Source organism: Rhinolophus sinicus, linkage group LG05, assembly GCF_036562045.2.
Source record: "Rhinolophus sinicus isolate RSC01 linkage group LG05, ASM3656204v1, whole genome shotgun sequence".
Taxonomy (NCBI): domain Eukaryota; kingdom Metazoa; phylum Chordata; class Mammalia; order Chiroptera; family Rhinolophidae; genus Rhinolophus; species Rhinolophus sinicus.
The window spans coordinates 87,264,253-87,281,667 of NC_133755.1; the positions used below are offsets into that span (position 1 = coordinate 87,264,253).

The 17,415-nt window shown below is 39.4% G+C and overlaps 1 protein-coding gene across 3 annotated transcripts in view; it reads right to left on the minus strand.

Moving 5' to 3' along the window:
- Positions 1–17,415, minus strand: part of ZFAND3 (zinc finger AN1-type containing 3) — a 296,203-nt gene that overhangs the window by 195,219 nt on the left and 83,569 nt on the right. For all 3 annotated transcript variants that reach the window (XM_074332881.1, XM_074332882.1, XM_074332883.1), the window contains exon 2: positions 3,307–3,347. In XM_074332881.1, the coding sequence (XP_074188982.1) occupies positions 3,307–3,347 (41 nt within the window). The remainder of the gene's footprint in view (positions 1–3,306; positions 3,348–17,415) is intronic.

Below are 17,415 nucleotides of genomic sequence, written 5' to 3' on the forward strand. Positions count from 1 at the left end.
AGGAAAATACACATGAAAGGGGGTTTGCTGGGGAAGGCAGAAAAACAGCAAACACAGGAATGGAAAACAATATGGCATGGTAAAAGTATATGCTGCCTGTTTTCTTTTGTTTAAGATGAAATAATAACCTCAAAGAGAATCCAGAAGAGCATTTTAAATCTACTGTACCTCAAATCATTACACTAGTCCATCATTTCTTGGTGCTTCCCCCGAAAACTTCCTTTAAAAGTCCTAGTGAGCATGGCATTACAAAACCTGGATGATAAGGGTCTTCAGGTCAAATGCCCTTTAAGGCTAAGAAAGAAACATATTACACATTTGTGGGAAAGACTCCAAATGGTCTTAAATTTCAGCCAAGCCAAACCAGGGTTCAAGATGAGGGTTGTCAAAAAATAAAACTAAAAACAACACCCTCCCATTTCGGAGAAGAAATTTTAGCCTTGCTGCAAGCCTTTAGGATAGCAAATTCATCCAAGCTGGACACTCTTCCGCATACACACAAACGGCTGACACAAACATTTCTCTTTCTGACAGTATCGAGACACACTATTATTTGGTATATAATTTATCGGCAATTAATATTTCAAATGTTTTTTTTAGTAACTCTCATTTCCATATGCTCATTTCCTTCCCTTCATACAGCCAGGAATCTTTTATTTAAAAAAAAAAAAAAAAAAAAGGAAAACTGTTTAAGTGATGGTAGTTATTGGGGGTGTGCTCACCATTTGGCAGATTTCCTCAGAGGTAAACTGTTATCAGAGTTAACTTTAGCGTCCACAGCTCCTAACCTAGTATCTACTCTCTAAACAAGACTTTAAACATGTTTTTACTCATTTCATTCAATTTTATGTAAACAAGTTATATAACACACTCACTTTTTCACCACATAGGTTTATTCTTGAAAAGGAATCTTGGAAAAAATCTCTAAAAGAGTATTTAAAATGACAGTGGCTTTAGCCAAAATAACCTGCACGTTCCTACACAGTTCATGCCTCAGCTGCAATAACGTGTTTTTATCCTCTATCTTCACACAGGAACAAAATCCACAAATATATCTTTAAAGTTCAATGCTCTTTTTTCTTTTGAACTTCAAAAAGAACATCAGAGTTTGCTTCGGCAAGCAGGATGCTACTGCTCATTCCGTTCCAATGACGTTGGGGAAATCAGGAGTGTGGGGGTGCAAGATAAAGAGGAAAGAAGGAAACAGTCTTTTCTTTACACACCTGAAAATATCATCTTTATATTTTTAAAAGCAAAAATGGCAAAGCTGTGTATAGAGTAAATGGACAGAGATCACCAGAAAGACAATAAATAACCACAGAAAATAAAACTACAACAAGTTCAAAGAAACGCAAAGACCATGGCTGAACTGTCTTCATTGGTAATTTTTTAAACTCTGTATTTAGTTAGGGACCTGAGAGTTCTTTCAGGATATGAGCCACCTTACTCAAAGGTACTTGGCCTTCCCCCAAAGCCACACTTTACTGAATTACAAAGGGGAGCTAACTCTACATGGAGACACTCATACAATCTCATGTACATTTTGTCTCACTGCTACTTTCCTCTTTACTATGAAGTTAAACTCTCATCAGTGAAGAAGCATTTCTTCATACCTGTAATTGGAGATATGCAGAGTAAGAAAAGCAGAATACATTTAACATGGCAGAGAAACTGCTAAAAGATGGATAAAAACCAACCTTACTGATATTTTTTCCTTTTAAAGACCTAAAGTATTCAACAAATTCTAAACTTTTAACAGATACAAACTGCCAGCTATCCCAGCCCTGCCCACCTAGCCCCTAGGTTACACAGAAATGTAAAGGTCTAGAAAGCTTACACTATGATTATTTCCCTGCCCAAACAGCACAATGAACAGAAGATGAAAACTGACCAATTCTCCACTTGACCAAACTCTAGCCAGGTCCTCTGAGCCCTCGTCTCAACGAGGCCTCAACCTTGGCCTATAAAAACTAGACTCTTGATACAAACGATTTCATCTCCTCCTCTCCCTGAACATTCAGATTTAAACAATCACTAACAGTTTCTAACATCTCAAGGCTCGTTCCCTAGGTTGACACTAGCCCGTCTTCAAGTGCCTGCCTAGGAAAGCACGAAACTGCCGAAAGAATTTAGGTTTGTTATAGCCAACACCTGACTGTTGGCCCTGAGCACCTATCTTAGAGCATTTTACTAAAAAGAGTTTACAACTGTGAATCCTTCCTCTGTCCCTTGGAGATGTATCTGTATCTCCTACAACTCAGGAGCATTTTTCTCAAGGATATGAAAGCCATTCCTTTCAAATGTGATGGGCAGGAAGCACAGGGCCTCAGTCTCTGCAGAAGGATAGAATCCTAACTTGCAGCGTTGTCAGCTAAGAGACACGGCGGCCTGATCACCATTTAAAGTGGCCAACCCTTCGTCATTTTTCACTTCCCTGACTCTACTGAGCCAAGATGGCAACCCTTGCCTTCTCCCTCAACCTCCCTTTAAAACGCCCAGTTCCTCTGCACGAAGTTCAGTTCAGTTCACATTGGACTCACTTCCCTACCGTAGCAGTACATTACTGAGTAAAATCTGTCCTTACAATTTTAACTAGTGTCTGGCTTTATCTTTGACAAAAATGAAGCAATAAAGAAGGAATGTTAAACATATCTCAATTAATAAAAACTACTTTACATAAGATCATTCAAATATAAAGTTCTTAAAAAACAAAACCAACCACCATGAAGGCTTCAACTTCATGAAGGAGTCATATAATTCAAGGAGTCAACCAACCGGCATTAGAAGGCTGGAAAGGGCCCCTGACTAACTTCAAGCCCACACCCTTCACGTTACATGATAACTCCAAGGCCAAAGAGATTAAATGACTTTCCCAAGGTGATTTCTATGAGGGATTGGATTAGGAAAGGCTAACTCAGCATGATTTTCTTCCTGACTCCAACATGAAAATATTCTTTCTCTTGTTTTCTCATTGGTAAAGCAACATTCATCATTAATCATTCAAGTCAAGATCAGACATGACCAGTATTACTCTACTACAATACGAGTTTTACAATTGCACTGTACACTGAGGAAAGTTTGTCTGGTGCAAGTACACGTCAGATTTCATTTCACTGAAGGAGACTGTTTCAACAGTCCTGGCAAATATAGGAAGCGTCTTGGTGAGGAGACACTGCTTTCACTCACAAGCAAAGAAACAAAACCCCATGCATAAACCCAAAGGAGGGCCAAATGATTTAGACAGTATTTAAAACAACCAAAAGAAGAAAAATAAAAGTAAATTAAAAATCCTTTTTCTGCACTTACCAGCAAAGCATTTGGAACAGAGGTTCATAGTCTTGCTGGACCTGGGGCAAAAAAAAAGAAAAAAAAGAAAGAAGAGCTAAAAATTCAGTATCACTCTAATCAAAACATAAAGATGTTTGAAACACAGGCAAAGAATTTCCTGGACAGGCAACTGAACTAATAAACTAACGATAAGTCCCTAACCAGCCACCCCTCCCCCACAACAAAACAAAAACAAACGAAACAAAAATAAAACATGACATTTTGTTATCTGTGAGTTATCCAATGCATTATTTTTTGTGATTAGCAGCTTAAGAAGATGACACTTCTTCCATTTATCCCACGTGATTCCCACATTCCCACTGTTCACAGGGAACATGTACCACGAAGTTATTGCTACAAACAACGAAAACTCTGTAAAGAAGTAAAACTTTCTCTTCATATACTTGTACATGCTCATTTATCTCCGTAACATTGCTTGAACTTTTATCTCGTCTTCTTTCCCTTCATTCTAGTCCTATTTTCAGATCCTGGTCACACTATGACCTTGTTATTTAAAATTCTTTCTTCAGAGGTTCCCAATCAAATTATTTTTCATGTCCTTTCATCTGTTAATAATAGCTACAATTCACTGAATAATAACTTGGATGGGCACTTAACATACATTATCTTAATAATCTTCCCAACATCCCTGAGATGGCTATTACCATATTGCTTTGCTTCTAAAATGCACTTTTAAAAACATCACATTAACATTTCTACAACCAGGAAACACACAATTGGTACAAACAATTAATAATCTAGTGAGGAAAAGTTCCTGAACCACCTCCTCCCAGAGGTCTTGAATTGAGAGGTCCTAGGAAATCAAGGATGTGCACACATCTCATCCCTATCTGACAGGTGAGCCGCCTGCCCCACATAACACAGTTGGAGAACTGCAGAAGAAATATTAGGTTGGTGCAAAAGTCACTGCGGTTTAAAAGGTTAAAAATAACTGCCAAACCCGCAGTGACTTTTGCACCAGCCTAATGTGTGACCTGGGTAATGCGCTAAGTCCAAAGGCCATTCTGCCATCCTCTGTTCACAACACAGCAGGGTACCCAGCACCACCCAGCAGCCCACACACAACATGGCGGGAACGAATAATAACTTGCTTGTTAGGTTCTTCTCATTGCCGTTTCCTTTCGTGATTCTCTCCCACGAGAACGCATTCCTACTTCCTCCCAGAATACTCGTGTTGGATAAGCCGGCCGATTTACAGCCTCAATCCTCAGCAACTCCCCTCCCTATACCTCCGTCTTTGCCCAGAGCTGCTCCTACACATGGAACTGACACGGGCCAACGAATAGCCCCCCAACACCCCACTGAAAAACTTTTAAGTTTTCTTTCCTACAGAAATTTTAAGTTTCCTTCTCCTTAAAGTTTCCTTTTTCCCAGTTTTTTCAGCTCCTACCCCCTGCTTTAGATAATTACCCTAAGACTTGTGATTTATACTTGACTGTAATCATTGAAGTCTGATGTTCTTCCCACCCCATTCTGGGCCCAGCGCCTGGACAAGTAACGTCACCTGAATAACCAGTTAGGTGGCCACAGGCCCTATAGAGCTGATGGATTTTCCATCACATAGCCACCTCGCATGAATAGCTTCGAGCTCTGCTCTTTAAGAAATTTATTAATTAAAATCTATTTTCTTCCTCATTCAGGGGCCTTGGGGATACAGAGGCTACCCCAGCAAGATTGCCAGTCACAACCAAAGAAGCCAACGGTCTTCCAGGCGGATCTTGAGACCCCTTCCTCTCCTCTGAGATCAGATAGGGCGAGAGTTCCGTGAATCCCCAATAGGTAGGGACAGCTCTACGCCCCTGCTCAGCAGGAGGCAGATACAGAAGAAAAGACCTCCTGTCCCTCAACTTCCCATAGAGATTTTATGGGGCTCATGCCTCTCAGTGGGAAAACAAGGCAGGCAGTTAGAGACAGACACTGGGTTTCTGCATTCCTACACATCCAGCACAATCCTCAGAATGCAACCGCCCAAAAGACCTCCCCTCTCTGCCCAAAACTTCCCCTTTTCACTATAATTATGTACGCCTATGAGGAAACAAATGGGTACAAAATACCCAACTAGATTAAACCAGTCACTCACACCTGCAAGGTAAAGGCTACAATGACCTTCATTTCACATGGGCCTCATTATACCATCATTATAATATCATGCATATGCCCGGAAGCTCATTAATATCATTATAACAGACTGAATTCTGGGAAGGAACATGCACAGTCTGAAAAGATGAGGTAACAGCTTCTTGTCAATCACAGGTGTCAATCGAGTGGTCCCATGCCCAGCAAGGAACAGCCCATTCTAGAGAAAACAAGGGATAAAAACTCCAAGTCCCCACCAGTCAGCGCCTTTGAGCCTTTTGAGCCCAGTCTTCTGCTCAGGCCCCCTCCAATCCCTTCGGAGTGTACTTTCTCTTCTAATAATGGCCCTTGAGACACTGCTTTCAGCTTGCACCCGCTTCTATCTCTTTGAAGTGTACTTTTTCTTCTAATGAACTGCTTTTTCACTACTCTACCTCGGTATCTTGTTCAATTCTTTGCTCGAGACGCCAAGAACCTGCACATCGCACCGAGAAAGGCCCACTCTACGGTAACAAAAAAACTAGCCAACTTTCTGTGAGGGGCTGACCGGCGCCCGACTGCCTCAGCTTGGGGGGGAGGGGGGGCCGGGGCAAGGCTCATAATACCAGCCTGGGCTGGGGAGCTGTGTCCCCCACAACTAGACTGAGAAACAATGGCTTGAACAGGGGCGGGGGTGGGGACAGACGGGGGGTGCTAGTAGTAGAACCCAAGATCTAACGGTTAGTAACTGTCATAGGGTCACAAAATTTGGGAGTGAGGGGATGGTCATTATTTCTCTTTCCCAAAAAAGATGCTATGTTAACAGGTGAATCTTTCTTTGGGATTCTGTTTAAAATGAAGATACCGACGACAGTAAGTAAATTTGAGTTTCAATAAATGCATAAAAATGAATGAATGAAGAGATATATTAATAGTGGAATCTAACATTTTATACAGGTTTATTATGTGGTAAGCATAATACCAGATGCTTTCAACCTGTGTTACGAAATGAGAAAACAGAGGCTTCAACAGGGAATATAACTTGCCAAAAGCTACAGAACAAGAAAATGGATGAACCTGGTCTGCCTACCTATAAAGCCTGTGTGATGTTTTTTTAACTTTTATTTATTTAGTGTGTTTTTCCAGGACCCATCAGCTCCGAGTCAAGTAGTTGTTTCAACCTAGTTGTGGAGGGTGCAGCTCACAGTGGCCCATGCGGGGATCGAACCGGCAACCTTGTTGTTAAGAGCACGGCGCTCTAACCAACTGAGCTAAGCAGCCGCCCCCATGCCTGTGTTCTTTTCACTATGTCAAAGCAGGGCGTCAGCCTCCGGCACAGACACTATGGTAGTTTGGGAGAACGGTCCCACAACTAAAGACTTCATCTGTGGTAATCAAGTCAGCTCCCTGAGAAAGGAAAGCCTTTCATCCGGAGGAAGCCCAACCCCTGTGCTCCCCTCCAAGCACATATACACAGAGTGGGGAGCAATCCAAGGCTGCCAGTCATTTCAGTTCCAACTCACAGACGATCTGGGGATAAAGGAATTCCTCTGAGACTAGAACCACCCCCACCCCACGCCCACCCCCAGGAAAGCAGGCCTCTTGCAGATGTGGTTGCTCTCTCTCGTCCAGCAGGGCCATTAGAGCCACAGGTAACTTGATTATCACCTCTGCTGCTCCCTGCTGCCCGGCAAGAATCATGGACCGCCTGCAGAGAACCAGTGAGGGCAGCTCAGCACCAAGTGTGCTAGTTTTAACATCTTGTGGATGGAAAAGGGGCCACAGGTTTAATCTGACAAGCTCAGGAGACTGAAAATAGCCACACAGGATGGCATGAACATAAAAATTCCTAACTAAGGTGGGCCATGGCGGGAAGCCACATCTTTAGCCTGAAGCTTCTTTGGTAAGAGCAATCTTTACCTTAGTGAGCCTGTCTATTGTCTTTTTCCACCTAAAATAACATCCTTGGAATATCAGTAATCCCTTATTCCACACCAGAGCAGGAAACTACAGAATCCCTCATTATTTTTGTCCCATGATTAACATCTCTGTGTGAACCATTAACTGTCCTGCACCCACCTATGTAAAAGAAGTACCTGTGTCTCTAATTTATTTTTATCCAGTCCCAGAGATTTCCCCGCTTTGCTTTCTCCCACCCCCTTAATCTACCACGAATGGATTTCATGTAACCTTCCTCCTTTGATTCTATGTATAAAATAAACTGCAAACTGGCATTTTGTGGAGCATTTTCTCAATCCGTTGAGATATTGCTTCCCGGCAACTGTCGTCAGTTAGGCTCAAATAAACTCATAAGCTTTCTCTCAGACTGGATGTTTTCTCGTTGACAATCTGTATTTCACAAAACTGGTTAAGGAAAAAAATAGCATTTTTCTCTGCATCCCCTTATCTCTCTTCAGATAGTTTTATGTATTTAAAATACCCGCTATACCTATATATTACCTGAGTGACATCCATTCCACTCTCTGCTTAGGAATTTTTCAGCAACATGGTTATCATACGAGTTATAAATGAAACAATACAGCTTTATAATTAATCAAAACAGAGATGTCTGAAATCTGAATAAACCAGATTTCGGCTATAAAATAATGGCCCCTGGTAATGCCAATGTGGATCACATAGGTCAACGACAGTGAACTTGAAAAAACCAGCAGAGGTTTTGAGACCTCTGTCCCTTTCTCATGTTCAACATGTAAAACGTAAAGCTAGCCATGGCATACAGCACTAACTGCCCAAGGAAAGCCGTGTGACCAACACGCACAGTCCCTGGACAGACAGCAGTTCTCTACCGGGCAGCAAACATGAAAGCTAAGCATGATTCTCTTGTGTTCCCACTGCTCCAAAGAAACTGTTCTTCTTGAGATCTTAAATGGCTACCATGTTTCTAAAACCAAGGTTTAGTAGGCTGAATAATGAGCACCCAAAGATATCAAAGCCTAATCCCTGGAATTTACCTTACTTGGAAAAAAGGTCTTTGCAGATTAATTAAGGGTTTGGAGTTCACCCTGTATTATCCAGCTGGGCACTAAGTGACATTACAAGTGTTTTTTTTTTTCTTTGAGAGGGAAAAGGGAGTGAGAGAGACACACAGAAAAGGGAGTGTGAAGACTGGAGTAAAATGGCCCCAAACCTAGGAATGCTGAGGCAGCTACCGGAAGCTAGAAGGGGCAAGGAATGCATGCTCCCCTAGGACCCTCCGGAGGGAAGTCAGCCCTGCCAGATTTTGGACTTCTAGCTTCCAGAACTTCAAGAGAATACATTTCTATTGTTTTAAGCCATCAAATTTGTGGTAATTTTTTACAGCAGCCTCAGAAAACTAATGCAGAGTTATGGCTCTGATCTCAACTTACTCCCTCTCTCAGCAGCATTTGACCAGATCCATCCTTCTTGAAACTCTCTCTACTCCTGCTTTCTTGTCACTCAGATCCTAGATCCAATGTGCCGTTACCCTCCAGTTTTCCTCCCACCTAACGACTCCCTTGTAGCCACATTTGCCAACTCCTCCACGATGGAGACCTCTATCTGGAGGCCCCAGGACTCCGTCCTCATTTACTCCACTTCTCGCTTTGTTACCTCATGCAGTCCTGCAGCTTTAAATACTATTATCTATAGACTAAAGACTCACAAATATTCACCCTCACCCCAAACCTCTTCACCTTGCTCCAAACTCATATATCTAACTGTCTATTCAGCATCTCAACATGAAACTCAGCCTCAATTTCAAAGCAGAACTTTCGATATTCCCCTCAAATGTGTCTGACCCATTTTTGTTCACCTTTGTAAATGGCGACACCTTCTTCCCACTCGCTCAAGTCAAAATCCCAGGAATCAACTTTGACTCCCATCTTTCCAGAAGTCTCTCATATACAACACTCAGCAAGAGCCATTAGCTCTATTTCCAAACAGACCTCAAATCGATCTACTTCTCTCCTTTGTCAATGCTTCTACTCTGGCCACCATTAACTCTCACCTGGGCTGCTGTAAATGACTTTTTACTGGTCTCCCCATTCCCACTCCTGACCCTTTACAATGGTTTTACTCATAGCAACCAGAGTAACCTTTAAAAACAAGGCAGATCATGCTATTTTCTTGCTTAACCCCATCCAATAATTTCCATTTTGCTTTTCTCAATTACCATATTCCAACCACAATGGCCTTTTTACTTCTGTTCTAGAATGTGCCGTAGAAGCTATTGCCAATGCTGTTCCCTCTGCCCTAAAATCTCTGTAAGACTGGTGCTTTCCTGTCACTAGGTCCTGATTCAAACCTCCCCAGAAGGCTTCACCTGACCACCCTCTTCCTGTTTTCTTTCCCACACATCAATCTTTCATAGCTCACCCCCCACCTGTGTATTTGTGGAATATCTTTCGCCACCAGAAGGTAAGTGTCATAAGAGCAAAGACCCTCTCAGTCACCTTGTTTGATATTTACTAGGCACCCAGTTATTCATTTGTTAAATTAATAAATGAATCCTCTCTTGAAGGCTAAACCATGAAAAATCTAAGTAGATTTAAAGGTCATTCAACCACCATCTAGAAGACAGGACATCCAGAACTTCTGTAGCTGTCAGCCTGTCATCTCTCGAGCTCTGTCACACTGTATTACTTAGCACTAGCAGGTAATGCCACCCTGTGTACCTGGCCATGATTTGTCAATCAGACAGGTGGCAGGCATTTTAAGAAGTTTCTTTCCAATGAGATGGAGTTGGAAAAAAACCAGCTTAAGTTTTTTTCTTCTTTTAATAAATAATGTTTAATGATATCTTCTGGTTTTGAAAATGCATGCCCCTTACACAGAATTTAGAAAAAGAACAGAAGCATTTAAGCAAAAACCAATGATCACTGATAATCCTATCCCCAAAATAAGAATTGTCAATATTCTGAAATAATTCTGTTTCATGCATAAATTAAGAATTTATATTTAACAGTGTTGGTAAAATTTTGTTCTATGTTCACAGATGAGCATTTTATTATGCTTTATGACAGACACCTTACATTTTTTTCATATATATGACATGTATCAGAAAGAAATGTATAATAAAAATACGTAAATTTCTTTTTTTAGTTTATACATATTTACATTTAGTATTTCTCATGTCATTAAATATTCTTCAAAAACATTTCTGTTGCTCTATAATAGTCCATTATATACTAATACTATAATTTAGTCAGTCTCTTACTATTGGATGTTCAATCTTTTTCCCAGATTTTTTTCTACTATAAATATTGCTATGATGAGCATTTTCCAGACATAAATCTTTGGTCATATTTAAATAACTTTCTTTAAAACTGATTCTGAGAAGAGAGAATTACTAGATTAAAAAGTTTGATTTTGACAAATACTGCCAAATTACTTCCCAGATAAGTTCTACTAACTTACTCTCTCATTAAAACCATATGAAAGCACTTGTTTCAACACACGTTCACCAACATTGAGTATTATCACTTTTAAATCTTTGCTTGATGGGAGAAATGATTGCTTTAATCATATATTTTCTTCCAAAATAACAAATTTTCCAGTTTTGAAGGATATTAATTTTTAAATAAAGAATTAACCATCCAGCTAATTCACCTTGGGGAATTAAAACAGCATTCCTAATTTCTAAGAATTCTAGAGACGTTTCATTTATAATACTTTCCTGTCATCTATACAATACTACGATCTCTCACCAGGAAAACACACCCAGGCCACGTCTTCCCAACAATACTTTAATATAAAAGCGCCAATAAAAAATTCTGTCACTATCAGTGTTCCTCAACAATTCTTTTTGTCCAACAGAGGAAGAAACTGAGGCACAAGAAAAACAAAGAAGCATCAAAAGGACAAGCAACAGTCAGTACTGTGCATGCCTAAGCCAAGCCCCTCCAGTCTTGGGGTCCCAAATTTCTCTAGGTTAGGAATGGATCATAAAGCTAAAAAAAGTCTAGATTACAAAGGGACTGCCTTCTTAATGAAGAGAACCAATCAGTGAAAACCAACTAGCCACATTTCCTAATTCAATCTCCTTTAATAATCCAGAGGAAGGAGGGGAGGAGACAAACAGGGAAGAGAGGAAACATTGGTCGGGAGGGAGGAGGAGAGGCCAGTGAAGAAAGAGAAGGCAAAACCTCCTCCTCTCTAAAAATCACTCCAGTTGCCTTAGAGGTAAAACTAGATGGTTAAGGACTCCTAACACTCCGCGTGCCGCCTCATACACGGAGAGCCAGAAAGTCTAGCTTCCTACAACTGCTAGGAAGCAACAAACAGCTCTACTAAATCATCACTCTTTGCTCACCCCAGGCAAACAAGAAAAAGGCCAGTTCAAACAGAAGACATTCTAGCTGGCAATGACAAAGGAGGTTTTCAACAGTGCATCCACCAGCCTGTCCAAGCTGTTACACATCACTCTAAATCATTCAGATGATGTCTGCAAAGTTTTCTTTTTAAGGAAATATTACAAGGAAAAGGTAAAGTGATTAGTTTCTACAATGTAGCAATACAGGACGTGCTACTTTAAAAACTAATTTCAGTGTAACATATTAAATTACAATTGGGGATTTATAATGAGCAGTGTTTTCACATTTTATACTCAAATTCAAAGACAACACGGACATAGTAGCATAAGCCTCTCTCGTTTTTCTGTGTTTTACATCCATGAACTAAAGATATATAGATGTAAAACAAGTCAATTACCTGTGGCCCTGTACACATTACTAAACGCTTAGTCCAGCACTATCTAACAATTAAAACAAGATGAGGCATGGCCATCAATAAACTATAAAAAGGAAAATATAAATTAAAGCAGGAGAAAAGAAAACACAGTGAACTAAATAAAAATGCCAAATAATTTTTCCACATAAGAGAAACTCAATGACACTAACTCTGAGACACAATGTATACAATGGCTGCAGCTGTCTTACCATATATGCACCAAAATTATCCTTCAAAAAGAAGGAATTGATTTACAATTAAATCCTTACTTTGAGGTAAGCACAACAATTTTATACTAAATACCAACAGGGGAGGGACAGAGGGAAGGAGGAAGAAAGGGAGAGGAGGGGAAGGATGGGGAGGGGGCAAGCCTGCCCAAAAACCGGGAAGTAAAAAATCCAGGTGTGTCGTCATGCCCAGGAGAATGGCAAATGGAATTTCAAAGGGAAGACTGCAGTCAGTGGGATCCAACTCCCAGGGGCATCTGTCCAATCAGAGTCTGTGAAAGGGGAGAGACAGTCAAGTTCTCCTCACTGGGCAAAAACACTGAAGCCGGGAAGACATCAGATAACACAAGCGTTGGAGGCTTTGTCAAGGTTTTGACACCAAACAAATTTTAAAAGGGACTAAAATATAGTTTTAAATGCAGATTTCAGACTTATTTCTGGAGTGTGATCTCACAATTACAAGAGGCAACTGCCACTGAAAAAGGGCCTTTGAAAATCATGTAGAAATCAATGCAATAAAAGCCTTGGAATTTTAGGAAGATCACAAATAGCATTAAAATGATGGCAACTCTCCTAATATTACATAAACGGATTCTCGTGGCTTCGAATAAAATTTCTAGTGAGGATAAATAACATTTACAGATTTGTAAAGTGATCTATCTCAAACAACTTGTAAGGAAGTGAATAACTGAAAAACTGTGGTCAATAACTTTAAACATGGTTTTAGCAAACATTAAAGACACTGATATCTGTGAAAATCGGGGAGTTTGAATAAATCTATTTCATTAAAATTTATACCCAGATTTCAAACTGTACTACAAAGTTACAATAAACAAAACAGTGTGGTATAGGCAAAAACCAAATATATAGATCAATGGAATAGAACACAGAGCCCAGAAATAAATCCTAGCTTATATGGTTAATTAACCTATAACCCAGCAGGCAAGGATATATATACACTGTGGGGTAAAGACAGTCTCTTCCGTAAGGGGTGTTGGGAAAACTGGACAGCTACATGAAAAAAAAAAATGAAATTTGACCGCTTTCTTACAGCATATACCAAAAACAACAACAACAACAAAAAAAACCGCCCAGTGGATTAAAGACTTAAATGTAAGACTTGAAACCATAAAAGTCCTAGAAGAAAACATGGGCAGTAAACTCTTTTGACATGTAAATTCTTTGACATGGCTCTTAGCAAAATCTTCTTGGCTATGCCTCCTCGGACAAGGGCAACAAAAAATCTCCAAACAAATTACATGAAACTAAAAAGGGTTTGCATAGCAAAGGACACCATCAACAAAATGAAAGGACAACCTACTGAAACAGAGAAGATATTCGCAAGTGATACATCCAATAAGGGGATAATAAGTATCCAAAATACATACACTTAACACCAAAAAAAAAAAAAAAAATCCAATTTAAAAATGGGCACAGGACCTGAAGAGACATTTCTCCCCTCAAAGAGGACATACAAATGGCCAATAGACATATGAAAAGATGCTCAACATCACTAATCATCAGGGAAATGCAAATCAAAACCACAATGAGATATTACTGCCTCACACTTACCATCATGGCTATCATCAAAAAATCAACAAATAACAAGCGCTGGCGAGGATGTGGAGAAAAGGGAACCCTCATACACTGTTTGTGTAAATGTAAATTGGTACAGCCACTATGGAAAACAGCATGGAGATTCCTCAAAAAATTAAATCTAGAACTACCATACATCTCAGCAATTCCACTTTGGGGTATGTATCCACAGATACATGCACCCCTATATTCGTTGCAGCATTACTTACAAAAGCCAAGATATGGAAACAACCTAAGTGTCCATAGATGGATGAATGGGTAAGATGTGGTATATATGTACAATGGAATACTACTCAAAAGATAAAACATTGATTGGCATTTGCGACCACATTGACAGACCTAGAGGGTATCATGCTAAGTGAAATCAGTCAGATAAAGACAAATCCCACACGATTTACTAATATGTGGAATCTAAACAAACAAAATGAATAAACAAGTGAATAAGTTGATGGTTGTCGATAGGGGGGTTGGGAGGTAGGCAAATTAAAATATGCACATGCAGTTACCACTGGAGTAAGTGACTGAAGAATATATGAGATTGCTCTATTATTTTTTTAAACTCCGTGTAAATCTAAAATAAGCTCAAAATAAAGTTAAAGAACAGATTTTTAAAACAGGTATGTACAATTAATATTTAAATTAGATATTTAACTATTTCACCTACACCCCTGAAAGTTTCTATATTCAAGTTCATCAAAATACTTTTTTTCTTATTGAGAAAATGGAGGATTGTCTTATATCTGGGTTTCTTCATTTGCAAATATGTATGATATTTTAGGAAATTCAAACACTACATTAGAATAAAACAAATGCTCAGCAAAATTCACCTCTGTAGTAAAGAAAATAGCAGGAGAAAAGACTGACTTCACTTCTGTCCAGTTACCTGAAGAAATTGTATACAGTTGATTATTAAATTTCTCACTTAAACTAGTCCCATCCATTTTATAAAAATAGTTTTTTGGAATTCTCCAACAGTGGAGGGCACTTTCTGGAGTGTTCTATATCTTTATCTGGGTGATGATTACATAGGTGTATGTATTTGTTAAAATTCATTATGTTATACACTTAAGAGTATGCATTTTACTATATGTAGATCATAGCTCAATAAAGTATTATTGGTACAGAACATACATTTTTTTAATTCTGCTCTACCTAAGGTACTACCACTGGTCCGTTACAAAAGGAATTCTTCATGTTGCTATAAAAACAATACACAAAAAAATTTCTCAACCACTCGTTAGGGAATAAAAATTTGAGAATTAAACTTAGAACAAGAAATTCGACAGCGGTAACAACAAAGTACTCCCTGCCCTTCTTTCTCCCCTGGCTAGCCATGCTGCTGCCACAAATGGGTGGGGGGCAGGGGACACGACGTTTATGGAGGTCAGCGTGTTTTTCCTGAATAGCAGTCAGCAGAATTAAATGGCTATGAAACTTCTGTAACGGGTTAATAACTAAAGAACATCTCTGAGGCAAAATACTGAGCTTTGCATATTCTGTCATCTTTGCAACCAGCATTACATAAAACTATTGAAGAAGTACATACGCATCTGTCCTACCCAAGTGCAAATACTTCTGCATCATCCTGCTGAAGTGTGCATTTTATCTATTTTTATTAAGATAATTTCGGTTTGCAAGCAGAGGCATTCATTTCCCCTTATTTATGAAAAATTAGATCGAACCAGGATAATTTTAATGAAAAGCAAACCTAAAGCATTATTATTATATCTTCCTTTGTCAGAAAATGAGACATAAATCTGGAAGATGATAGAGTTTCAAGAGTTCAAACTATAGCGTTAAACAGGCAAGCAAGGGTAGCTGTATGGCTGAAACAGAAAAGCACTAGTCAATTCTAGCAGCTGGAAAACATCCAAGTAAAAAGACATCTATCTACAAGATGCAACATTTCAGTTCATATCATTCAGGTGAGATGCAAGCACCAACAGAACATTTACTAAATAAGGAGGAGGAGAAAACAAAATCTAGCAATATATAAACAAAAGAAAATTTTAAATGTGCAGGTTGTCACTGACATTAAAAATGTCATTTACTTCAATGGCACCTTTCTTTTGTTTAAATTCTAAACATATTATATATATTTTTCTGCCTACTAGGATATTCTCCCGGGGGTAAGTAAAAGGCTTGAGATTACACGTACCTTGAATCTAGTTGAGAAATGGCTGCAGGTGACAGCAGAAAAGAAAAGTGCTCTCATTTCCAGTCCAATGCTCATTGAAAAGGAAATAAGTTCAAAGTTCAAGATTTCCATTCCTGATTATTTAAGTCTTTCACCACGAAATACAAGATTGACTAAAGACTACAGAAGAAAATTCTCCATGTAATCCATGTTAGCAGTTATAACTGCCCAGCAGAAAAAGACAAAGGAGAAGGAAAGTCAAGAGTACTTCTTTTCTGTCTCTCCGTCAATAAAACTTAATCTAAAGTATATCTATTCTATAATCACCAGAGATTCCACTGTTTCTCTATGTATCGTATTCATTGCCTCCCAACCCACAAAATCATGAATTTCTAATGTCTTACTTTCTAACCTTCCCACTGTTGTAAATGCCTTTATAATCTTGTCTTCTGTGTAACACAGGCTGCTCTACAGGGCAGTGGGAAGAGCAGGGACCTAGGAGGAAAGGGCCACGGTCAACGTGTGACCTCAGGTTTGAGTTGTCTCACACAGTAAGATAAAGTGGGTTACTTAGACCAGTGACCTCTGACAGTCTATGAATCTATGATCACACAATAATATAATCATATGTAATCTAGTAAGACAACTACTAAACTCTCCTTCATTATTCGTAGGCTAAATATCTATTAAAACCTTCTCATGAGGACTGTTTCCTAATTTTTCAGTTTTCTCACTCTGGAAAATTTTTCTGAGGTCTTCATCGCATGCTTACCCTCTGATGGTCTAATAGTAACTATGGTGAAGAGATGGCCCTGTGATTTCTTTAAGCTCCATTCCAATTATATGACTTGTTATCAATGGTTTTAAATGTACAGGCATCACTGACTCTTCTTTTACTGGCTTTCTCATCACCTTGGGATTCTTGGTCCTACCACTGGTACAACCAGTCCTACTCCCATACTGAACTTCCACCGCTGTTTCCTTTCCTTAAGAGAATGATTCTGCCTCGATCCTGCTGAACTCCATGCCACATAGGTATATGTTCACCAACTTTTCCAAACGATTAGGTTGGTGCAAAAGCAATTACACTTTTTGAAATTATTTTTAAAGTTTTAAACTTTTGCACCAACCTAATACCAGATAGTGTCAATTTTAATCCAATTTTAATAGTTGTCTTTTGAGCCACCTTTCCCACCCAAATTGATGTCACTGAAAAACTTAAGCATATTCTGTGTGCCACCATCGAAGAGTCTGGTGGAAATACTGAAAGGTTCGGGACCGTCTGACCCAATTCAGCTCCGAGTGCATGACCACCCACCCTGCCCTGCAGTGCTGAGGACAGGC